This window comes from Melospiza georgiana, chromosome 4 (assembly GCF_028018845.1).
Source record: "Melospiza georgiana isolate bMelGeo1 chromosome 4, bMelGeo1.pri, whole genome shotgun sequence".
Classification (NCBI taxonomy): Eukaryota; Metazoa; Chordata; class Aves; order Passeriformes; family Passerellidae; genus Melospiza; species Melospiza georgiana.
Window position 1 is genome coordinate 48053361 of NC_080433.1, and position 25412 is coordinate 48078772.

General features: G+C 41.2%; 1 protein-coding gene across 2 annotated transcripts in view; it reads right to left on the reverse strand.

The window, feature by feature from the left end:
- The window catches only part of MSRB3 (methionine sulfoxide reductase B3), an 81963-nt gene that overhangs the window by 38596 nt on the left and 17955 nt on the right, over window positions 1-25412 (reverse strand). For both annotated transcript variants that reach the window (XM_058022726.1, XM_058022727.1), the window contains exons 2-4: window positions 21257-21383; window positions 7837-7945; window positions 5950-6027 (exon numbers count right to left, since the gene is read on the reverse strand). In XM_058022726.1, the coding sequence (XP_057878709.1) occupies window positions 5950-6027; window positions 7837-7945; window positions 21257-21383 (314 nt within the window). The remainder of the gene's footprint in view (window positions 1-5949; window positions 6028-7836; window positions 7946-21256; window positions 21384-25412) is intronic.

Consider the following 25412-nt stretch of genomic DNA (forward strand, 5'->3'; position numbering starts at 1 on the left):
CCTGCCACAGCATTGCTAGCATAAAGAAGGCCAGGACAGTAATGCTCAGTTGTGAACATATTCCTGGACACTGCATTGGCCCTTATCATGCTGATGAGAGCCCTAGACAGGACCTAGGCAAACTGCAGGGGAGGCTCAGGCCAGGGACCAGAATGAACCAGGTCACTCAGTTTCAGAGTAAGGAGCTGATGTTAAAAACACAAGCCATGTCTTGTCACTTGACTCTAGGGCCAGAGAAGAGACTTTTGTCCATTTTGTTAAGTATAAACACAACCCTTCTGAAAATGTAAACCATTACCTGGAAAGCAGTCACTGATTGTACTCATGAGGTGAAGCTCCAAATAGCTTCTGGAAGCTCCTGAAAGTCAAGGTTCCAGAAAGAAAAATACAGCAGTATTCCAATGTAAAAATAAGTACATTGGATGTAACTACTGGTGTAACTACTTAGGAATTTATAAGACCTGCACCATCAGGGAATTTCAGAAGTCCCCAAACTTTAAGAACCAAGCAGAAAGAGCAAAGCTGGGCTTGTTGCTGTGTTTTGGCCAGGGGACAGATCCTCTGATGTCTCTGGCAGCAAAACTACTAACAGATATTTCCCAGAGCTGGACATCCCTAATGCCTATCTCTCTTCAACCCTCATATGGATTCTCATTATAATACCATAATATATATTATTTACCATAATTTTATCTGCTACAGTCTAGTAATATAGCTGAACTCTTGTTCAGGCCTCTCCTCAAAGAGAGCTTGAGTATGCTCTCTTTCCTGATTTTCTTATTGCTTTAAGAACTTATATACTGTGAACTTAATATCTTTGAGGTTTAATAACTACTTCCCTGAAAAATTTGGCTGAAATTGTCAAATAGATTAAATGATACAGCTTTATTATTACAGAAGGATTGACATGGAGTCAGCATTACACTGTATTAGTTCCTCAACAAGCCTGGTTAAAGAAAAAAATTCACTATTGACAGATGATGTGATAAATTTTATTCTGCATATTGATGAAAAGCCAAATTCAAAATGAGCATTTTAACATCAGAGAATTATTTAGGTTGGACAATACTTCTAAGATCATTAAAGGTCCAACCATTAATCAAGAACTGCCAAGTTCACCACTCGACTTTGTTGCTAAGTGCCACATCTACATGTCATTTTATACCTGCAGTGATGGTGAGGAGTAATCTCTGGGTGAGTTCAGCCCAGAGAGACAGAATGTCTTTAATGTGAGAGTTATAAACAGATAAATATAGAAATACATACCTTCTGCAGTCATAATCCATAACAATTCACCCTACCTGATTTTTGCTTGAGGTATATATGTGCACATACTAAAGCATAAAGGAGGTTAAAACCAGCTGAAAATTACTTCTTCCAAGCAGAGTGACTGATGAACAGTCAATACAAAACAGAGTAAATTTCAAACAAGGGAAAAAATATATCAGACTTAAAAGTTTACAAAGAATATATTGTACTTTTACACTGAAAATAGCAATGAAATTCATACTAGAATCAGTATCCATACAAGGATGGTAGAATCAGAATCTGTGCAAGGATCATCTCTGGTACTCAGCACTGGTGAGGCTGTATCTCCTGTTCAGTTTTGGGCCCCCCACAAGAAGAACTCCAGGTGAGGTGGTGGAGTGTGTCCAGAGAAGGATATGGAAGCTGGTGAAGGATCTGGAGCACAAAAAGGGTGCTCAGAGAAAGCCCTATCACTCTCTAAAACTACCTGAAAGAAGGGTGTAGCCTGGTGGGTGTTGAGCTCTTCTCCCAAGTAGCAAGCAACAGGATGAGAGGAAATGGCTTCAAGTTGTACCAGAGGAGGTTTAGATTGAACATTAGTAAAATCTCTTTGTGGAAAGCATTGTCAAGCACAGGAACAGATTGCCCAGGGAGGTGTTTGAGTCACCAGGCCGTAAAGTATTTAAAAGATGTGTAGATATGGCGCTTGGAAACATGGTTTAATGCTGGGCTTGGCAGTGCTGGATGAACAGTTGGACCCAATGATCTTAAAAGTCTTTTCCAACCTAGACAATTTGTTGATCCCTACACTGGTGAGAACCAACTTACTTCAAACAAATGTCATTAAGTAGAAACTGCTGGGATTGACAGTCTTCCAAGGAAATGAAGAGACAGTGAAGACAGATGAAGTTGCTCAGGTGGTTCTTTTGGATCTTACTAGAGAAACCATATCAATGATGTCATATGGGCTCTCCTAGACAGATAACCAGTGCTGATTTTTCATGTGCCTTCCTCAAAGAATATGAAGATCAGTAAGAAAGCTTAAAGACCATTCATTAAACACACAGCACTGGTGCAAGGAAATACTTTGTAGAGATCTAGCCTGGTGACTGAAATCCTTCCTGGTCTTGTGAAGGCAAGAGTGGTACTATGCTAATGGTACAATAACATTGCCCAACCACTCTTTCATTTTCTCTTGATTGGATTTCTGAGAGATGTTGAGAAAACCTGACACAGCTCAACAAAAACCAAATGAAAACATAACATGGATAAGACTGTTGCAGTGTCTGCTAGTATACATTCACAAGAGCCAATACTATTACCAAGAATTCCTTCCAGGAAGCACTAAGGGCAGCAGTGGCTGTTTTATGAAGACTTGGTAATTTAGTCTTTGGCCCTAAAAATTGGAAACTGACAAAACAATAATATTTATTTTTTTAAAAAGAAATCATTCTCCCAGGCTTCCCAGTTCCCATCTATACCACATTTTTCTCACAGTCCTGCATATGGTTAAGGACATGACCATGGTTTACTGAATATGGAATAGATGGTCTCCTATGGCAGTAGCACGAGCCATGGATTTCACTCAGGTCCATTTTAACCTCCTGTTTCCATGGCTATGGACAGAATGGTATTTTTGAATAACATATAAGAAAGTGCCTTGAAAAATTAAAGTAGGCACAATCTTGCAAATACAGTTGGCCTGAGAAAACACTGAGGATCTGGTGACATCTGTGGCTCTTTGTGAACTGATACAGAAAAACACAACCCTGCTGTGGAGACTGTCCAGCTGTGATAAGTGTGGCTGATAAAAAATTAACACAAGTGGGTATGGTTGATAACTATAAGGACTTTTTCTTTGGCTTATTAGTTGTCTGTCAGATCCGAGTTCTGCACTGAGACATGCTCCAGCTGCACCAGGTGAGGTCCAGTGAAGAGAAAGCCATGAAAAAACGCCCTAGAGAAAGGTGGGGGCAGCAGGGCTCCTTGTTTTAGCATAAGTCTACAGCTAGACTGGAGTAAGTCTAAGACAAAACTGCATAAGGACCGGCTTGCAGGAAAGGACATTCTTGAGATTAGTTTATTGGCTCTCTCATTTATTGCTTTTTTAGACAGCTGTACTGGGATGTAGGAGACTGCACGGCGTGAAAGTTCAGAGATGGAATAGTAAGATTCACTGGCATGATTATGCATTTTATGTGTGAGGCACCTTTGATTGTGAAAAAGTTAAAGCATGTCCTTCATAAAGCTTGGGATGTTTCTCATAACACTAGCACAAGTAGGTAGATGAAGAGATGTGACATGCCTAATTGTTTCTTTTATCTTCCTTGTGATAGAGACAAAGTTCTATTTTAAAGACTTACCAAAAAACAGGTCTTTCATCTGGAGTGTAAAATTCATATGTTCCCTGACCTCATGTGTCACATGGTAATGAAACAACGTAAATCAGAAACATTAAAAGTTGAAGTTTGTTAATATTACTGCTGAAGCTCCAGTCTCTTTCCTAGTTAAACTGACAGGTCCATAGTCCAAATATATATATTTACAGATTACAACGACATAAAGACAAAAAAAATCAATGGACATCAATAAGAAACAAATGTAAATGCAAGTTTCAGATAACTATTTGGACATTACAAAAAGAAACCACCAAAAAAATTTCCACAACATCACAAAAATTGCTCACATTTTAAATGGGCAAATAGACTTTCTTTGTATTATACTAGCATCTTACTCCTAAGGAAATACTTCAGTAATTTACATTTTGTGGTGAAAATGTAAAAAATATATATTTTGCATTCTCTTATCTATGTTTCCTTCTCACTGTTTTTAGCTGTCTGGGCTGAATCAGGGACCAAGATTCAGAAATCTCTCTTCCCTGGTTGAGGAAGATATCATATACTGATATTTTGAGGTCAATAAACAAAAGAAGAGGGACTCCTACTGGCTTCTGCATTTTTTCCCACAGTTGTCAGCCACCTCAGAAAAACTGGCTGAATTAGATGTAGGCTAGAGGTGGCAAGAGTTCATAAGGCAACACAAAGACTTTGGGGGGACTGAGTTAAGGCCAGTCTAATCTCAGGATACAATAGGTCAGGTGTTTTCTTCAGGTGCCCACTGGCCTGGGAATTATTAAAATGAAAAAATAACTTTCCTCTTTCTCTCTCTCCTCCCATAAAATCCACAGGAGTCTCAAAGAGAATCTGAAAACAGAGACATTTCCATATAGCTCATTTTAAAAAGAGAAATCCAACTCATTAACTCAAGACTATGCCAGAGCAAACTGTACACTTGAGATAGTCCCATATTGCAGCTTTTTCCCATCGTAAAACTATTTTGAAGGCAACTGGAAACTAGTTCACATTAATTTATGAATTAATGCTGTCCAAAAGTGGCCCCACAAAAAAACCCTATTCTTTCTCCATCAGATGATAGAGAGGAAGCCAGTCTTGAAGGTAGAAGGTGAAATTCTGACTCCATTTGCTAAATATGAATTTACTTCAACAGAGCCAGGATCTCCCCTCAAAAGATTTAGCTATAGTAAGCAGTGGAATGCGGTCTAAGCAGCAGAGTAGAAAGACGAGTTATGGAGAGTTTGGATCCCCACTTTGCACTCGCAAGCCAAGGACCATAGTAACATATGACATGAGACTATTGTCTCGGCTGTGTCTGTAACCATCCGATTTTCAACCCAAAAGATTCACATTATTACCAGTTTCTGCAGGTAATCCTTCTGACAGAGGAATCAAACATTACAGAGACCAGGTGCTTCTTTCATTTTACAGACATCTCCTGAGGACAACTATCACTGCTACATCTGGTGATTCTAGAAATACATCGATTGTATTTTCCTTTAACCTATTACTGGCACAATATTGTGTAGTATTAGTGCTATCCTGACCATCCTGCTTCATGCTCTTGTAAAGGTACCTCTTTAAGTGCAAGGGACTAAGTTAGGGAGAACTGAGGGGGGGGGGAAAGAAAAAAAATTAAACTCTCCATCAGAATGAACACAAGCAGCCAGAAATAAGAAAAAGCACATAAACAACTGAATCTGTGTAGAACAATGCAGTGATCAAGGGAATTCAATCAACACTGCTTCTAGCATCAAATTTAGGGCTATAATTCCCACAGTACTTCTAAAGAGTATTTTTAAACCAGCTCTCCATGTGTGCTAATTTGGATGAATGGAAATTCAATAAGTAATGAAATATTACACAGTTTTGTTTTCTTAACTGCTTGAATTCTAAAAAAAATGCATCTACTTTTTTTTTTCATCATCAGCTAAAATGCTGTATGTATAATTCAGCATTGCCACTTGGTATCTCTTAAAGCTACCTGGAAGTAATTCTAACAGTCAAACATCAGTATTGGTTGGCTCAGTGAGACTGTTACAATTACTTGGTAGAGCTGCATATAGAAAAAAAAATTAAATTACTGATTTTTTTTCCCCTGTCATACTTCCTCTTTTACCTGAATGTCATCTTCCTATCTCATTTATCCTAATTTTTTATATTTGCTATAAGATTAATTTTACTACAGCATTATTTACATTTTTTCTCTTGCATTCTTTAAAAGGTGGAATGACTTCACCATTCTGTGATTTTATGAAATGACCTTGTACAATTATGTATGAAATATATACAAGACTATACATAACCTAAGAGACAAAAATCTCAAAACTATATTTAGCATACTCACTTGAATAAAGGAGTTCCACAAACAACACATTTGTATATTCCTTGAGCTTTATGGTGTGTGTACTCCCCCTCAAAGGCACTGGTAAAACAAAAAGACCGCATTTTAAAATTAAATAAAGGAATTCCTTTTTTTTTTTTTAATTTTTAAAGTAGTTGAGTCTTTAGAAAAATGTTATAGAAGAAGTCCACGATTTCTAAGTTGGCAGCTGTTTTTTATTAAAGGTAGCAAATAAAGCAAGCACAGGAAAAGGGGAACGTCCTCGTTAGTGTGCCTCGGATGTTACGCATCATGCAAAAGGAAGCAAATTGTCCCACAGTTCAAAGGCTGGAACAACAACAAAACCAAAAAGGATAGAACAGAAGTCTTCCCCTATCTGGCAAGTGAAATGTCAAGTTTTTGTAAACACAGATCATTTGGCACGTAGCTCAACCTGCCCCACCTCGCTGTGTCCATGTCTGGGCCGCGTGCAGGGCTCAGTGGCTGCAGTGGAGCGAGGTGTGAGGCGCTGCAGAGCCGTGGCGCTGGGTCAGGCCAACGCCGGCTGCCCGGGCGGCACAGACATTGTAGCTGAAAATGAAATAATTGGTCCAGGATTTCAAGCTGTGCGCGCCTTATATTTTCAGTTGAAAAGCAATATTCCAGCTTTAAGGGAATATTTTTCTAAGTTAACAATCTAAAAGGCTAGGAGGTCATTCACCTAATACGAATCAGCTGCGCTAGCCCAACAAAAAGCCTATGTGCTCAGCAGCTTGTTTTTATTATCCTTTCACCCTTTTTATGAGGTCCAATTTTTTTTTATAAACAGGATTTTTAAGAATGACCTAATCTCCGATTGTTTGTGTGCATTAAATCACGTTGTTGGTCCCGTACACAAGAGCACGGAGGGCTGGGGGGAAGGCAAGGCAGGTCTCCCAGCAAAGGCAACCGTCCCCTTGCCCTACCACGGCTGTGGCAGGACGGAGAGGGCTGGGGTGGGGAGGGCAACTGTCCCCACCAGCCTCTCTGGCACGTTCAGCCACCAATTTCAGCGTCAGGAAAAGGTTTGCCTATTAACCAGGACCCCACGTGCAGCAGGGAGTCCTTGCAGCTCTTGAATGAAAACAAGCAGTTACATCATTAGTACGTTTAGAGCAGAGGTAAAGCCAGGGCCTTGCGCCAAGCTCAGTGGTATAAATTAGACAACAAAAATGGCTGGGCCTTGGCAAGTTACCTTTGGCTGGAATCAGCTGAGAGAGAGAGACTTTATTCACTAAAAACAATCTTGGAAGTCTGTCCTTTTTTTTCCCCTCCAGGACTTAAGGCTGGGTTCCAGCGACTAAAGCCATGTGAGGGCAGTTATTGAAAATTTTTGACATTCCAACCACAAATGAGCCAATAAATACCTTCTCCACATGTGCTTCAAAAAGAAATTGGAGTGGGGTGGAAAAGAACTAAATTATGCTACCTTCTTTCTGCAGCCAAAACGTCTATACTTACAATGGCCACCTTCAAAACTCCAGCCTCCTGGCACAGGGCCATTTCCCTCGTGGTTCTGCTTACTGCGATGTCTTCCAAAAAAAGTGTACCTAAACCACTATTACTTCCACACGTTTTGTAGTAAACTAAAAACAGGCTCTAACTATGAGCCTGGTGACTTTATAAGACATGCAGTGTTCATTAAAAGAAAAAGTCACACAAGACCCTTGGCCCTGGCCCCCCAGTTGCAGATGCTTGTCTTTGCAGTAGTGTTAATTTGTAGGGGTTAGTAAACAAGTGTAGAAATCCTGGAAGAAGAAGAAAACAACCAACAAAACTTGGTAGGGAAGGTGAGGAAACAGCAGTAAGAGGAGAGGTGGAAAAGAAAGATGCCTGTGTTTTTAGATCTGAGTTTCTTTCATCCTGCCTTACCTTTCAGTCCCCTTCTCCTGAGTGACATGGTACTGCAGGGGTGTCAGTCGCTTCCTCAGCTCTTCCTGGGAAAAGACCACCTTACAGTCCTTTTTATCCCTACATGACCCTGCAAAAGGAGAGGATATGGGAGAAGGAGCCTTTTTAGCTTAAATCCTGAATAATTGCTTTGGCAGACAGCCACAGTATAGCTTCTGCATTCACTTGTCAATGACCAGGCTGGTCCCTAATGCACAAAGAATGGCTCAGCTGAACTGCAGCTGATTATTTATTCAAATATAAGTATAGAAAAGAATTTTTATGGAGAGCCAGGTGATTCCACTGGAGCAGTGACAATGTGCTACAGCCAAAGCCCTTTGGTGTGTTATACACTAAATTGTTGCGCACACAATCATTCACAAGAAAGTACCGCTTTTCGACCATTAAAAAAAGATCTGCAAAAATCCCAGCTACAGCTGAAACATTCTTTACAAGACATCTATATTGGAGACTTATGGTAATGGGCATATGATGTTTAGCCACAACATCTGACAATTTCAGTACCCTTAAAAGTAGCTGAAAAACAATTCTAACCTTCAGAATTACAGTAAGGTTGATTTAATTTCTAGTTGCATCCTCAACCTTTTCTCTGTTAAAAAAGTAGCCTTTTTCTTTTTTCACTGTTGAAGCACTAGAATAGAAGTCCTAAGGAATAAGTAATTTCTTTATGCACAAAGCTGTACAAGGTTCAACTTGTAAAATTTGTTGCAAAGGTGGGTTCTGTTGAAATTACCCTCCTCTGAAAATCTAATCTTAACACTTTGCTTAGTTCACACAGAAAATCCAAGGAGTACATAAGGATTACAGTAAAAAATAGACATTTGCATAGTGCAAAAATCCACACTGTGAAAGCAAAAAACAACAATAAAGTTACTTCTGGGAATGAAAATTCTCCAAGTAATAACATAAACTGCAAAATATTCAGGTAACTTTGATAAGCATTGGCAAAAACTAGCTGACAAAATATAGCAGGGAAAAAGCACTCTAATTATGACAGTAATTAAAATATAGTGCAATAAGAAATAAACACTCCCGACGAAAATATTTTTTGCTAGAAATGTATATACACTCATAAAAAGACCAATTGTGTTCCCAAAGTAGAGGCAACAGAGCTACCCATCTGTATGTCATTTAGTACAGGAGAGGCAATGGCAGGTTTAAATTACATGGTATTGGATTGCAATTTCCTAACATTGGATGCTTTTCTGCTTTTTTACCTTGAGTCATTACTAAGGAGCGTTCATAAAAAGTAGCTTAGAGCACAGATGCTTGCAAATCATTTAAGAAAAGATGTTTCTTTCTTCCTCCCCCTCTTCTTTTCTCAATTTTTTAATGTGTGGGGGTGGGTGAATAGGGGAGAGAGAAAAAGAATAATGCTGTTGGTCACTACCAACTAACCCTAGGAAGTATTTTCAGGAAGAAAAAAGTAAAATTGAAAACATCTGATTGAAGTAAATAGTGCAAACATAAAAAGCTTTACTAGTGAAAGAAAAGTATTGAAAAGCGACTTTATTTCATAGATTAGAAATTACTTTTGATCTAAACATTCTTAAAAACAGATTGTTTTCCACTCTGACCCATCTCATTAGCTGTGCTGCAGACTCTTCGTTTTAATGGCAAGCTTTGAAAGAGCGCTGCTGTATGCCTTTGTTAGCTTCAATCTTATTTGGGAGAGGGATAAAGATTTCATTCCAGGTCTCTTTGTTTGTCTTTCAAGAACCACTAAAGCAGTATTCACACAAATTTTGCAGGAATGTGCCCTGTGCCATAGCTTACAAATTATTTGGTTTTGGTGCACTTAAAGGTCACCTTCCAAATTAGCAAAATTTTCCTACATCCTGGCTTTTCAACCTTAAATGTAAATATTGTTTTCTAACTGTAAGTGAGGTTTGTTCTTTATAACATTTGGTTGCTTATTTAAGGATGTCAAACTTTGGAGGTTTTTATTCTCCAAACGTGCAGGACTCTAGGACTAATAAGTCTTTCAAAGTATAGCTAACAGGGAAAGGAAGCATATGCATTATATAAATAGCTATTGTTATCTTGCATTACGCAGCTCAGAAAGAAACTGTTTGAGAGACAGTCTTTTCTCTACAATTTCAGTTTAAAAAGTAGTCTAGGGAGCAACAAAGAATCTTACAAACCAACATCTCTTCAATTTTTAAAATATCTGCCATAATTTAAAAAAATAAATTCTATTTGCTCCATAACTGCTGCTGCTGCTGCTGCAAAAAGGCAAACTAAGCATTGAAAAAGGGAAAATACTGAATGATTTTTTTAAACAGTCAGTTTGCCCCTTTTACATTCCTTAAATAATTTTTCATTTTATTTACAAATTTAATGTTCTCCAATCTGTGGGTTTACTATATGCATAAGAAAATTTCTAGATGCCACATGATCCACAACAATGATCAGAAGTAGGAAGTGTGTTAAAAAAAGATCTTTTGTATGCATTGTTTTAATAATTAACCGTATGTTTTACAATACAAACAATTGTTTATGTCTGCAGGGGAATTTTGCCAAACTACACTGAGGTAAAATGCAACCGACCCCAATAAGGGATTCTTCAAGGGTGTAATTTGAGTATCGATCAAAAAAAAGTTGCACTACAAATTATAAAGAAAATCCCTTGGTCCAGCCTTCAGCATTCAAGAACGGCCCTATTAAATTAATTGTACTTACTATTTAACTGCTGGCAACAAACAGATAGCTCAGTAAATGGATCACACTATTTCCCTATTGCTGTGGAGGCAAAGAGGTAAAGCAAGACTCATCCCTGACTGCAGAGGATATAGGGGTATTTTATCTGAAATGGGGATAGCCTACAAGCTTCTATAAAAATGCAATTAATCCTAGAAAATACTAGATGAGATTCTAGGAATACATTCCTTCAGTTAGGAAAAAAAATACATGCAAGAGGGACAAAAGTGCATAATTTTTGGTAAAAGAGTGTTTCCTTCTGGTTTTGCAGCTGTTCCTTTATGACATGAGATGACTATCACATTCAAGGCAACTGTTTGTATTCTGGGAGGGGACAACATAAAGCTACACAAAGATGTCCAATATAAGAAAAATTGCCACTAGTAATGGAGCTGTTATTGAGCTAATTATTAAACTAGAGAATAAATGGGCAGGCTGACCACCTTCCTCCATCTGGTTCTCCATAGATGGGATGAGGTTTGGGCTCTGGAAAGGGTCCATAACAGGCAACAAAATGCTTCAGCAGCTCAGCCATAAAGGCAGGCTCAGAGTTCACTGGCTTATCCCACAGTTTGAGGCAAATGAGAGAAAAAGTCATCAGTTCTACAAACAGCATTTCGTCACCTGATTAAAGGTGAGGCTAATTTAAATGCTGTATGAGAATAAGAGAGCCCGGATTCATAGAATCTATGTTGGCACTCTTGTTCCTTGGAGACAGTGATCCCAGCAATGACTTTTAGAAAAGGCCAGGACAGCTATGTTCTGAACTCCAGTTAGATGCAGCTGTTAAGAGGTGAACTGCCTGCAAAGACAGACAAAATTCCCTTTGATCCACTGCAGGATTGGAGGCCAGATTAAATCTCTCTAATCAGCACCCCATGGTGCCTTCTTTGGGGTTGGCACTCCTAAGAAAAGCAGTGTTCAGGCAGCTCCTTCAGCCCTCTGGCAACAGCTGCAGCAGCGCTAAAGGCACTTATGATCCTGGAGCAGGGTGGAAGGTTTTGTGAGGAAAAGACCAGCCTCACAAATCTTAATGGAAAACAACCCCAAACAAACAAACGAAAAAAACCTGAGGAGGGTGAAACAAACATCAACAGAAACCCTTCTTGGAGACTTCACAGTATTCTTGTGTTTAGGAATGGGATTTTTTTTCTGAAAAGCAAGGGAGGGCATGCTGCCATTTACTATTCACCTGCAGACTATGAGCATTTCAGAGTTCAGCTCTGAAGTCTGCTGTACAAATTAAGTGAACAGAAAGTATTTTCTGAGTGTTGACCTGATAATGAAGACATTAATCATCTCACCTCACATATAAGTTCCAACTGACTTTTCAAACATGTGGTTCATAACACTCCTTCCTTATAAGCAATCACAAGAAAACCAGCAACCAGATATGTTCAGACAGATGGACACAAGTTAGCAGACCATTACTCCTCAACTCAGCCCCTCACCTGTTCCAACACACCAGAGGTTGGTGATTAGTGTCTGATATGCCCTGAAATGTGGTGGCATTTTGCCTGATAGCTTTCCTATATCAAACATTCTTTTGAACCATTCTAACATTTTTTTCTTGCATTTTGTTGCTTCCTATCACTGAAATTAACTCAATATTTCAACTGCATGGAAGACACAACATCCATTTTCCCTCTTCTATCTATGCTTATATTCCACTAGCATTAATGGACATTATGGTCATGCACTGAGGACATACCACTTAGACTTCCTGAGCAAGATCAAATGTTCCAGCAGGGCACAGCCATATAATAAATTGGGCTTCTAGTTTTCCGTACTATTTCTTTTCATATAACCAAGCAGTTTTTTAGGGGCCTTCCAGTACCTTTTATTTTTCACATTCCACCCCAACCCCAATCCTGCAATGTGACCTGTGTAGGCACACCATTGAAAATATGCATAGCTACTTAAGGGTCTATGACTGTACATGAGACTACAGGATCTGGCTCTATGTATACATCTTTTTGCTTCCCAAAGTCTGTCCCATTATAAGCAAATCTTGGTAAATTGATGGTAAATTACCTCAAACTGACATTAAGAGGAATTCCACAAAGTTAAAAAATATTTGCATACATTTCTTTAAATAAATATCCTTACATACACTATTGCTAACACTTAGTATTTTTAAAAGTGGAACCTCGCATTTCTTTTTACTTCAGATTTCATTTCACAGTTTATGCCTCTTGTTGCCAGTTTTGCCTCACTGTCTGATTAAGAAAAGGCAAACTCACAACTCTCTCTCACATATTTTAATTTCTGTTTAATTTCTTCTGTGCAGCCTCTAGTTTTCAGACTCTCAGGAGAATGTTGCAGTGTTCTCTCACTGCAAACAAGCCAGGAACTGCCATCTAGTTTAAAGAAGAACAACTCTTGAGAACGGTTACATTGCAAACAGTTCTATTGGCTTGTATTTGGAAAACACAGTTTTATAAAACCTGTATTTGACATGATAGTTCTTTTTATAATCCCCTCACAAGCCATTTCAAATTACCTTAGCCTGCTGGTGACTAGGATAAACGCTGCAAAAGAAACTGAAACTTCAATTTCAGAACTTCCTCTGAAATGTTTGGAGGTCAGGTTTAAGTAAAATTCAAACTTCATCATTAAAAAACCCCCACAAATGTTTTACACATTGAAAAACAGATCTGTGGTTCCTTTGCTTTCTTGCTGTAGGTAGCTAACTCCCACCTGCTGTTGAAATACCATTTGCAGTTTCATGCAAGCATTAGAAGTAATGGAGCGAAGACCATTTCCACTATATTGTGCGTTGAAAATCCAAAAGCCAGGTACCAGAACAGCAGTTTGAATTTTGGGTCAAATTCCAGGTTCTATCTTGAAAGAACACCACCCAAAAACTAACTGTCTTTAAAAAAATTATTTGCTTAACACCAGGAGGGTCAGATGGTCACTAGGGAAGGGCAAGCCCCTTCTCTGCAAATTTGCAAACTTCCCATACTATCAAGTAACAGAGCTATCACATTTTTTTTTTCCCACCTGGTCATCAGCACAGCTCTTGTCTAATAAAAAAATTAAAGAAAAAAAAATAAAACCTCCAAACTGCCAGCTAATGCATCTCTATGCACTTGTTTTCTCTGCACAGAAAGTGGTACTGGGATCCCAGCAGGCAGGCCCATATAGGCAGCATCTGTTGTTTCCACAGGTCTGCAAACCTGCTTGCAGCAAGTTACACTAAGGCAGCCATGCAAGCCAAAGAGTCATTCCCTGGAAAAGAAATCTGAAGCTGCCTCTCCTCCTTGTGAATGTAAAAAACATTTAACAAAAGACTGAAGTGTTTTGCTTAGTGGGAAAGGGGGAAAGAAAATCAGCTCCTTTTGTCCTCTCCAGGCATGTCTACTTTACTTCCATGTCTGACATCAATGAAATAAATGTCACTACCAGACACAATCTTGGTCTCACAACTTTTCCAAATTATAACGACTGAGAGGAGTCCACCACTACCCTGCATTAGATGGTGGAGATGAAGACAGCTTCCTCTGCAGCTTTTTGAGCTGTCATCTTCACTACTGTTGCAGCAACAACAGCATGTGGCTGCTCAGCAGAGGTTGGTGAATAGAAGAACCTTCAATTAAGTGGAGCAAAAGCTCATTATGTTATAAACTGCCACATTTGTTATCGTTTCTGCTGCGATGGCCAAAGACAGAGTGCACAGGGCAGCTGACCTATTTGCCTTACTCTTGGATGCAAACCAGGCAAGAAAAGATCAAGATCTATTGGTACAGCCATGGAGGGGGGAATATTTATAATGATGGATTTCTCTTCCTCTGCCCCCAACAGATAAAGAGACTTTTGTTTTGCTGATATTATCCTAGCACCTTTCACTGGCACTACATTTGTTTAAATTAAAAACAAGAAAGACAGAAACACTGAGCACTCTTTATCTGGTCAGTAGATTTCTGACAGAATCAATAAAAGAGTGCCCAACATATGGAAAAGCATTTTATTAACAGTGAGATCAAGGTGAATTTAGTAAGAGTGCTTTATGCTACCTTTTTTATTTATAATATTTCATTAAGTCATCAAAATAAGTTTATTCACATAGCTTTAATAAAGGTTTAACCCTGCAGCAGAAACAATTAAAAAGTCAGCATTTTCCAGCAGTTGTGTGTAGCTTATTTTGGCATTCAGGCTGTTGCTAAATCCTCCTGCTGCTTCCTCCACAATAGTGATGTGTGGCCTGTGAAATGAGCACTGGATTTCTAGACTTAAGGTGCCTCAATCTGTACTTGGGATGGGGGTGGGGGAAAGGAGAGAGCTGGGGGAAGGTCCTTCCTCTCCTCCAATTCTTTATAACACCCCAGTCTAAGCCCCTGAAAAACTTGATCTGTCTCCAGCTGTGGAGGGTAAGGAGCACTTTTGCAAAAGCTCTGCCTGCTCTGTGGCCTTTCATCCCACTTCCCCAAGCACAGAGGGGCATACCTAGCATGAAGACAAGAACTGCTGGGACACTCTGCTCCAGTTCATTCTCTGCTATGACACCACAGAAAACACTGTAGCCCACTTCCCTCTCAATCTGCTTCAGGACTAAAGGTAGAGGAACAGTCAAAAAGGGCTGTAACTGCCAACTGTATTCCCTACTGGGCCTTATGGAATTCCTTATGTTTAGTTAAAATTCAGCCATGCCTTATGAGTCGAGAAGATGGGGTCAAGCCCTGTAAAAGGGCTTTAAGAGGATTTGGTGAAAACTTTCACTGCTCTGCTGTCCTTGGGACTCCCTGGCCTGGGCCAGAGCATTGATGAGGAGTCCTTACCCACAGTGCACAAAGCTGCCAGCACCAGACCTGGGCTGCCTGCACCTCCCGTTCCACAAGAACCTCTTCTCCAGACAGAGCAGAGGGCACCTTTGTACCCTAGCCATGCATCCCTACCCAGCACACCTTCTTTTGAAGGAAATCACAAACTGAGATACATATTTAGCTTGTAACTAAGAACAATTTCCCCTCCTTAGCATTCTGTGGGGCACACCTTGTCTCTACTCATTTATCCCCAGATCATGATCTGTGCTGTAGCAACCTATGGTTAACCTAGCAGCTAAGGTATGGTAATGTTGGAGCCTCTAGTGCCTGATTCCCAGTCCACACTCTGGACCCATTCAAGGTTCCATTAAATTCCAAGCTTATAAATTCCCTAAGTGATCATCTCCTCCATTGTTTTCCAAATTACTTTTACTGGCTTTAGGGCTCACATTCACTTCTTGCACATTTTCTTGCTTGTCCTCCCTCAGCTCAGCAATATAGAAAATCTCCTTTCTTTCTGTGTGCTGTCATCTCTCCTTCACATCACATGCTCCTCAGAGAAAAGACAAAGCCAGGAGTTTCTTTTAATTGAAGGGGAAAATGTGAAGGCAATCCTTAAAGGACTTCTTAGTCCTCCTGTTAGACACTCCAATAACTAAAAAAAGAAACTTTTCATGAGAAACTTTAAAACCCAGAAACACCCTGAAAAATCATCTTTTCCGTACCCAACTAAGCAGAAAATACACTAAGCCTGAGCTGCAGAAGGCTCAGGAATGGAACACAGGAAATTTATGAACTCCCAGAATTAAAACATTCCTGCAAGAAGGGTGGAAATGGTTTGTGGTGGATCCTTTATGAGAGCAGGAAGGGAATGAAAACAACTTTAAAAGATCCATCAGGGTACACATTAAGGGACTGTCTTTGTGCATGATCTGGGAGCACAAGAAATGTCTCATCATCCCAGTGCTTCTCAGTGCAAGAATCACTGAGGAGCCTCCACCCAGGTGGGCCAGGGACAAGCACCATCTGTCTCCTGAGCAGATGAGGAAGAGTACAAAATCACCAGAACAAAGATTTAAAAAGAGCGAAAAAAAGAGCACAAACTCTAAGGAACATAACAGAAGGTTTCTTGTCTTCTTTATGATCCCAGGTTTGGCAAGTACTAGACATTTTTAAGAGTACTACACCAAAAGAGATATCTACTAATAAATTTTGTCTTAAAATGTATTAAGTAAGGCATTCTAGACTGAATATTATTGTACAAAAGGAACATTTGTAAACACACTACAACATCAAATGTACTCCCATTAAGACAGTTTTATCTATTTTTTCAAACTCATTTTAAAGCCATTCCAAAAAATATAATGTTATGCTCTATTATGATAATGTAGGGTTCTACTATCATATGACTAAAAGGCAAACATATACACAGACATTTATATAACAATGATACATGAATGGTTTCACATGCTATTTACCATTGAGATCACACAGTGAATATTTTCTACTCTTTTCAACAGTCTTCCTCAAAACTGCTGGAAGGCAGTAAACTGGGTACTTGTAAGACTGACTTCTAAATTTAGAAATCTATTTTTGATCCAAATTGATATTTGCATTTTTTTTAAATTTAGCTGGATACAAATGAATTTTAATTTTTGCCCCCCAGCCAGTTCTGAGGAACAAATACATTCATCTGAGACCTTGTATAGCATACTTAAACCCAGAGCAAATTTTTATGTTCAAGACATAAACCCCAGAAAATATGAATGTATAATGAAAACATTGACAGGCATTTAACCATAGGTGCATGGATGGTTTATGCTATACAATATCAGTCTTACTTTTATTTTCTTTTAGACCATGTGAACAGACTTCTGGAGTAGTACATCTCTGGTGACATACATTACGGAAAACTAAGGGGAAGTTATAATATACATTATAGAAATTACATCTCTGAACATAGAAACAGACAATATGAAATGTTTAGTCATACTCAAGTCACACAAAGTTTGACAGCAACTACTGTACTTTGAACCCACAAGACTAAAGTCTTTACTAGACTTTCAGTTGTTAAAGCCATAGCTGGCAAGCAGTATGCACACAGATATTTCATTGACATGAGCAGTTTGAGAGTTGGGAGGAACAAATGCATACAAATAATTCATGTACGCAAATGTTTTCAAGATCTGCTTCTAAAAGTAATTCTTTATGTTAACAGATTACTGCTAAAAACCCAGTTGTGAGACCCAGTGATTTTTTGTTCACTATTAATTTCAATTTTATGAAAAGACATTATGTTAGAACTTAGAATTAACAAATATTTAGTAAAAGAATGAGAAACCATACTACAGATATTTACTTAATAAAGACTTACACCATATGCCCAACACCATCTTCATACAGATGCATTGCAGTTTAATCTAATGCTAGAAAAGTACAGTTTCCTACTAGTAGTTATTTTAGTAATTAAACACTACAAAACAATTTGGTATTACCTAGGACTTTATTATATGGGAAAAAACCCCAACCCTAAGTCTACCCCTATAATTTTTTCATCATTACTTTTACTTAATTTTACAAGCACCATAATTTTCTTTTATCTACAGGAGAGGAAAATCCAATTTATCACATGCAAAAAATGTGATGTAAGCAGCACAACATTCAAAGTGTTAAAGAAATAAAGAGTCTTTTTAAGAAATGAGAACCCATAATAATTAAAAGACACAGCAAAGCAATGTAAGTTATCTTTCTAGGTTATAGCTTGGTGGTCTGCTTCAGAAAACATATGTACATGGAATCTGCATAATCAGTACTTGTATCAGTTGCTTCTTAATATGCATAAAGCAGATGAAGTAGGTTTTATACTAAAAGTTTGGTGGGTATTGTTGTGGGTTTTTTTTAAAGACTTAATTTCTGTGAATTAAATCCTGGCAGGTACTGAGTGCATCCTACATTTCCAAAGAAATTCAGAACATTCAGCTCAAATAAAGTGGGCTCAAGGAGCAACACTTCTCTGTCACACAACGGAGCTGCAGTCATCACTGACAATGAAGAAACCTTGAACCAATGTGATGGTAGTTTGCATACAGGCAAAGACTTTGCTTTTTTCCCAATATTCTTGCTTTTCTTAAAATACTTGTAAATGTTCCTAAGTTCTCAGGGTGTGCTTTCTGAATGAATGACTCCTAGACGGGAAGCTTTTTATATATTCCTGGGTGTGCAGAACAGCAAATGCCTAGTGCCATCTACTGGGAGCTCCTGCTCCTGCTCAGACTTGCCATCTTGTCTACAAAAAATGTTATGAGCAAACAGTGCGCTAGGTGTGCACACATTGAAACGTTTAGTCCTAACTTCAGACAAAAAAATATTTTAAAAATACAATTTGGAAGAACAGATCCACACTTCAGGTGCTAATATATAAACACAAAAAGAACAAGTAAAAACACTTCACCAGTACAAGTGAATCTCACAAGTGCTTACAAAATAGTAGCTCAAAGAAGGGACAGGTCATCTCTATTCTAAGATGCATTCCAATAGTATTTAATTAATTTAATGGGGAGAGAGATGCAAAAAAAAAAACCCTCTTGTTTCTGATCTACAACTATACATTAAATATAAATTATATATTGCCTTGTGTTACTTTGTTCCTTACAGGAAGGATAGAGGTACCATTCCAAGCAAAGAAATTGAAACAATACTTTCATTCAAGTCCTTGTCCAGCAAATATTTAACTGCATAGTGTTTAAAACATTGTTTGACAGCCCAGTTTACTGCTCTGATGGCACTTTGCTTCCTTACTCTGAGCATGGGTTCCAGAAGGTTAAGAAGTCTCGTTCCATATTGAATTTGCCACTGAATTAAAAGGTGGCCAAGCTGCACACGGTCCCAGACTTGGCGGACACATGGCATGGTGGTATGGTTACAGGACTGCAATTCACACAGAACTGGACAGTGGGAAAAGTACTAGCTCAAAGTGTTATGTTATAAAAACTCAGGAGAACTTGGGTGTTTTCTGTATATTGAGAAGCCAAAGTCACAGGGCATTGTGGCATTTAAGCAGATGTTGGTTTGACATTTCCTTCCCATGTTTTATTGGATACATGCTATGCCATTTACTTGCAACCCCTTAAATACACCACAGGCAAAAAAACCCAAACCAAAGGCAAAGCAAGCCTATATTAATTTTTAAGCATCTGGGGAATTTAGATTACTCTTAAAATATGTGATATATGTGATTGTATATTATTCCACTGTTAGCAGATGAATTTGAGCTTCTTAGATATAAATATCTCTCTATATATATCTCTATAAAGTAGTCAGTCATTGGAACTCAATCTGATAATGGTCCCACAGTTAGGGATCTAAGAGATGGGAATAAACAGTAGTGTTAACTTTGTATTCCAAAATGTGACTACTGGATTATGACAGAAAAACAACTTGATTAAACAGCTACTGCAGTGCTTTGGAAGCAGGTACAGAGCAGCAAAACCTCCTGTGGGGTCTGTGTGTTTCTAGCTGATCAGCTTGCACATCTCCTTTTCAGAGTGGAAACAAAATGGCCAGAAGACTGAGTGTCCCCATGTTCAGGGAGACAACAGCAATATCAGCACACATCAAAAGGTGCATAATGAGGGCTAAGGAAATTTGCTTACCCTATATTTTTAGGATTTTAAATCTGGCTCAGGAGCAAATATAACAGGAAACCAAGGTCAAGCTGACACAATGTGGGTTATTCTCTCTCTTCCTCAATATGTGTTTTCAGTTCCTAGCAAGGTTAATGGGAGTTTTGCGCACATGTGGGGGAAATGGAACATAAATGCTGCAAAAATTGGACTCAGATTTAGTTCAAATAAAGTCTAATAAGCTTTATAAGGAAAATCCATCAGCTTGAAAACTCATGTCTTATCACTGAAAAAAAATCTTTAAAACATCACCTCCATATGCTTGCTAAGTCCAGGTCTGGGAGAAACTGCTTGTAACATTCTGCACTCTTATGTAGCACAAATACCCAAGCTGGCCCATCTTTGAGGCTTAACACAGATCAGCCAGGACTGTATCTTTTTTATTCAGGCAGCAAGAAAATTTCTAGTAATGTTCAAAATTAACTCAGCACAGCTTCTATTTTCTCCCACATAACCCTGTATACTGACATTTTTACACTGACATTACAGACCGTTGCCTTTTAAGTGAAACACAAAATACTTAGGTTCAAGGTTTTCATGATAAAATCAGTTCATGGACATGGGCTCTTATAGCACCCTTCCCAGACTGAATGGTCAAACCTGGGCCTTACATGAAAAGTGCAGCTGCATGTGGGCATTAAATTGCATGTTTCCACTTAGTTATGTAGAGAAGTGTCATGTAATTAAGGAATGTGCTGCCAGAGGAATGAAAGAATTAAGTTTTAAATTCTGCACGCTTTTTGTACATGATTTTCAGTATAACATACTTGATTTATAATAAAAATGTGAAAATAAACACATGGAGTATAACTATAGTGTACTGCTAAATATTTTGGAAAATACTTTTAAGTATGATTTAATAGCAATGATTTAATAGCAATCAACATGTGAAATTCTTTTAGATATTATCTTTTAAAATTAGGAATGGCATTAAGTAAAATATTTTCAGTTTAATGACACATATTTTGCCAAGAATGAGGAAAATAATACAAAATTTAAGAGACTGTATTTTGACAAGGAAGTCAGCATTTCCAAGATTTTTAAAATCTCGGATATAAAATTGCTCACTCAACTCAGAGACTTTTACAAAAAAATAAAAATGTGCAAATAAACTTCTACTTCGAAGGAAAATTTAAACAGAACAGCCCATAGCACATTGTTTCCTGCAGCAGAGACACCCCTTCCTGCAAGGGCCTTTATTATGCATGACACAACAAGCAGCACCCATTCAACCTGAGGGAAGCCCACAGGCTCGCAGGGCCACTGGCTGGCTCTTTGTCACCAAATGCAGCAGGTTGAATGCAGACATCACTGTGATATCCTCACCAACAAAACCAGAGGCAAAGAACAGGGGCAAGAGCTGAGTAGGGAAGAAAAAAAAAAAGAAAAAAAAAAAAGATGAGAACAAATTAAAACACCAAAAATGTTTTCATTCACAGAAAAAAACAATACTTAAAATTTTATATGACTACCACATGGGACCACAATTCTAAATGTACTTTTTAAAGTGCATTTAACCCATTCTTGCTACCCCACCCCCCAACATTTTGAGACATATTACAGAGTCTTCAGTGTAACCATTTTATATGCTACAAAGTGAGAGGGCCTGGACATTTTTATAGGGGGCATTCACAACAGCTGCCTTAAATACCCAACCGAGAGCAACTTGGGGTAGTAGCCTGGTCACAGGTGCAGGGGTACTAAGGGAAAAAAACCCTTAGAACATCAGCTAGATAGTAGGAATCCTGCATGGAACACCCAGGAATGCTGGGAAGATCAAATGCAGGCTTTTTTTATTTATTTTATTTAAACCAAGATCACACTCCGCAACATTTCTGAATGGTGAATGCTGGAAACTAGTCTTTGCTAAAAATTGTTCTTTTGATGACTTGTTTGAAGAATGTGACATTTCATTGTAATAAACTTGCCAGATACCTTAAAACCATGGCTTTTCAAAGGCAGGAAATAATTCATGTTGTAAACTGTCCATGAGATATATTTAAACAATCCTCCAGCCAGTTCAAATATAGCAAACAGAGAGATGGCAGTCATGAGATTTTATTTCAGAAGGGTTTAATGCACAAATACTAATTGTTCCATTCACCTCACAATGGGAAAGAGGAAATGCAGATGCCTTATAGCCCAGCCATGCACAGCCACAGCTCACTTCAGAAGATTATGTGATGTAGGACTGGAGCCAATCCCCAGCCAAAGTGGGTACAGAAACTCTCTGGGACTCTCGTGGAAGCAGGATCAGGCCCTTAGGAGCTGCGGAGCAGCAGGGCAGGTCTCCCAGCCTCCTCTCAGGCTCACTCTTTCAGCTGCGGGAGCTGCGGGGTGAGTCCAGCCATGGCCCATAGCAGCGGCTCTGCCAGCGGGGCACAAACTGGCCACGGTCTCGTCCTGAGGAACAAGACTCTCAGAGGAAGGACACTTATAGAACACCCCAGACAGGTGTAGACACCCTATCCCTGACAGCATTCAGTGTCAGGCTGGACGCGACTGAGCAACTCTGAGGTGTAGTTGAAGTTGTCCCTGCCCATTGCTGGGCGTTGGATCAGGGGGCCTTTAAAACCCAAACCGTTCTGTGATAATTCCACGATTATAACAAGGACCCAGCCCCCAGCCGTACCCATCACCAAACCGGTCTGGGCGCATCTCACACACCCGCCTCAATTCGGTCGTACCCGAACCAAACTCACTGCGAGACCCCCGACACTTCCGTGCTGCCTGACGGCGGAGGGGCGCTGGGGCAGCAGGCCCGTGAGCGCCATCACACACACAAACACGTCCCTGCCATAGCGGCAGCGGAGCCGCGTGAAAACCAGCGCGGATCCCTCCGGAGCAGACCGCCAGGAGACCACAGGGCTGCGCGCAGCCCCGCCGCGACTCCGCCCTTGCCCCGCAGCCGGCAGTGTCCCGCAGTGGGCAGTGTCCCTCAGCCGGCACTGTCTCTCAGCCGGCACTGTCCCGCAGCCGGCACTGTCCCGCAGCCGGCACTGTCCCTCAGGTGGCACTGTCCCGCAGCCGGCACTAACCCTCAGCCGGCACTGTCCCTCAGCCGGCACTGTCCCTCAGCCGGCGCTGTCCCTCAGCCAGCACTGTCCCGCAGCCGGCACTGTCCCGCAGCCGGCACTGTCCCGCAGCCGGCACTAACCCTCAGCCGTCACTGTCCCTCAGCCGGCACTGTCCCTCAGCCGGCACTGTCCCGCAGCCGGCACTGTCCCTCAGCCAGCACTGTCCCGCAGCCGGCACTGTCCCGCAGCCAGCACTGTCCCGCAGCCGGCACTAACCCTCAGCCGGCACTGTCCCTCAGCCGGCACTGTCCCTCAGCCGGCGCTGTCCCGCAGCCGGAACTGTCCCGCAGCCAGCACTGTCCCTCAGGTGGCACTGTCCCGCAGCCGGCACTGTCCCTCAGCCAGCACTGTCCCGCAGCCGGCACTGTCCCGCAGCCAGCACTGTCCCGCAGCCGGCACTAACCCTCAGCCGGCACTGTCCCTCAGCCGGCACTGTCCCTCAGCCGGCACTGTCCCGCAGCCGGAACTGTCCCGCAGCCAGCACTGTCCCTCAGCCAGCACTGTCCCTCAGCCGGCACTAACCCTCAGCCGGCACTGTCCCTCAGCCAGCACTGTCCCGCAGCCGGCACTGTCCCGCAGCCGGCACTGTCCCTCAGCCGGCACTGTCCCTCAGCCGGCGCTGTCCCGCAGCCGGCACTGTCCCGCAGCCGGCACTGTCCCTCAGCCAGCACTGTCCCGCAGCCGGCGCTGTCCCGCAGCCGGCACTGTCCCGCAGCCGGCACTAACCCTCAGCCGGCACTGTCCCGCAGCCGGCACTGTCCCGCAGCCGGCACTGTCCCGCAGCCGGCACTAACCCTCAGCCGGCGCTGTCTCTCAGCCGGCACTGTCCCTCAGCCAGCACTGTCCCGCAGCCGGCACTGTCCCTCAGCCAGCACTGTCCCTCAGCCAGCACTGTCCCGCAGCCGGCACTGTCCCGCAGCCGGCACTGTCCCTCAGCCGGGCTGAGGCCCGTGCCGCGCTCCGGCAGCATCAGTATCGAGCGCCCCCTGTCGGAGGGCAGCCCGCAGCGGCCCGCGCCGGTGGCGCCGCCTGGCGGCCGCTGCCCAGCACACCCCTGCGAGGCGCTGCACTGACAGCCCAGACGGACACCGCCTCCCTGCCCTCCTCCTCCTCCTCCTCCTCCGCCCTCCCTCCTTCAACTGTAAACAGCTCAAAGGAAATTATTTGAAATTCACAAGAATTATAAAATATTCTGGCCTTTTGAAACTGTCAATTATGTCAGTGTTCACCAAAATGTTAATATTTACTCTCACATATTCATAGACTTGGAGGACATGCAAGTCCTGGGAGCCCAGTAAAATATCTCTGAGCATCCATGGAAGTACTTTATTGCAGTTAATCTAATTTATTCTTTTATTGCTGATGCTTTGATTGCTATTTCTATTTACTCTTACATTATAGCAATGCCCAGTAGTTCCAGTGGGAGGAGATCTCCTGGTGCCAGGTACTGCATGCACACAAACCCTGCTGCAGGAAGCTTCCAGACCCCATAAGAACGGCTTGTGATGAATCAGTAAAGAGAAGTACAAAGTCAAACTCATTGCAATTAACGCTTTTGGTTTGGACGTGCTTCACCCCACCTGCCAATTCCACGGGAACAGAGAACAGATTTAGGGAGAACAACAGTAACATTGCAACAGGTTCATATCTTCCCTCTGCTCTTTCTGTGGCACATGCAAACTTGGCCATAGCCTTTTAGCATGTTCAAGTGCCATGTTCATGTCTCTGATTTACTTAAGAGGAACAGCCAGAGCATGACAAACATAGGAAGAAGTCCAGAGGAAGGCAATGTCATTGGTGATGTGTCTGGAGCACAAGTCTGATGAGGAGTGGCTGAGGAAGCTGGGGTTGGTTAACCTGGAGAAGAGGAGCTCAGGGGTGATGTTATCAGTCTCTTTAATTACCTGAAAGAAGGTTGTAGCCAGCTGATGGTCAGCCTCCTCTCTCAGGCAACCAACAGTAGGATGACAGGACATAGTCTTAAGTTACATCAGGGAAGGTTTAGTGGAGCATTAAGAATAACTTCTTCACAGAAAAAGTGATCAGACATTGGAACAGTCTGCCCAAGGAGGTGTCATGGTCTAGTTTACAAGGTAGCACTCGGTCAAAGGCTGGACTCAATGATCTCAGAGGTTTTTTCCAACCTAAAAGATTCTGTGAAAGCACCATCCTGGGAAACGATGGCTGGTGGTTTAAACTCCCATGCTATACATGCCTGGCCCTCCATAGGCTAAGCAAAGCCCCCATGCTGGTGCTGGAGGTACCTGCCTGAGCCCCAGGGACCCCATCTGTACTGGCACAGCACCCCACCT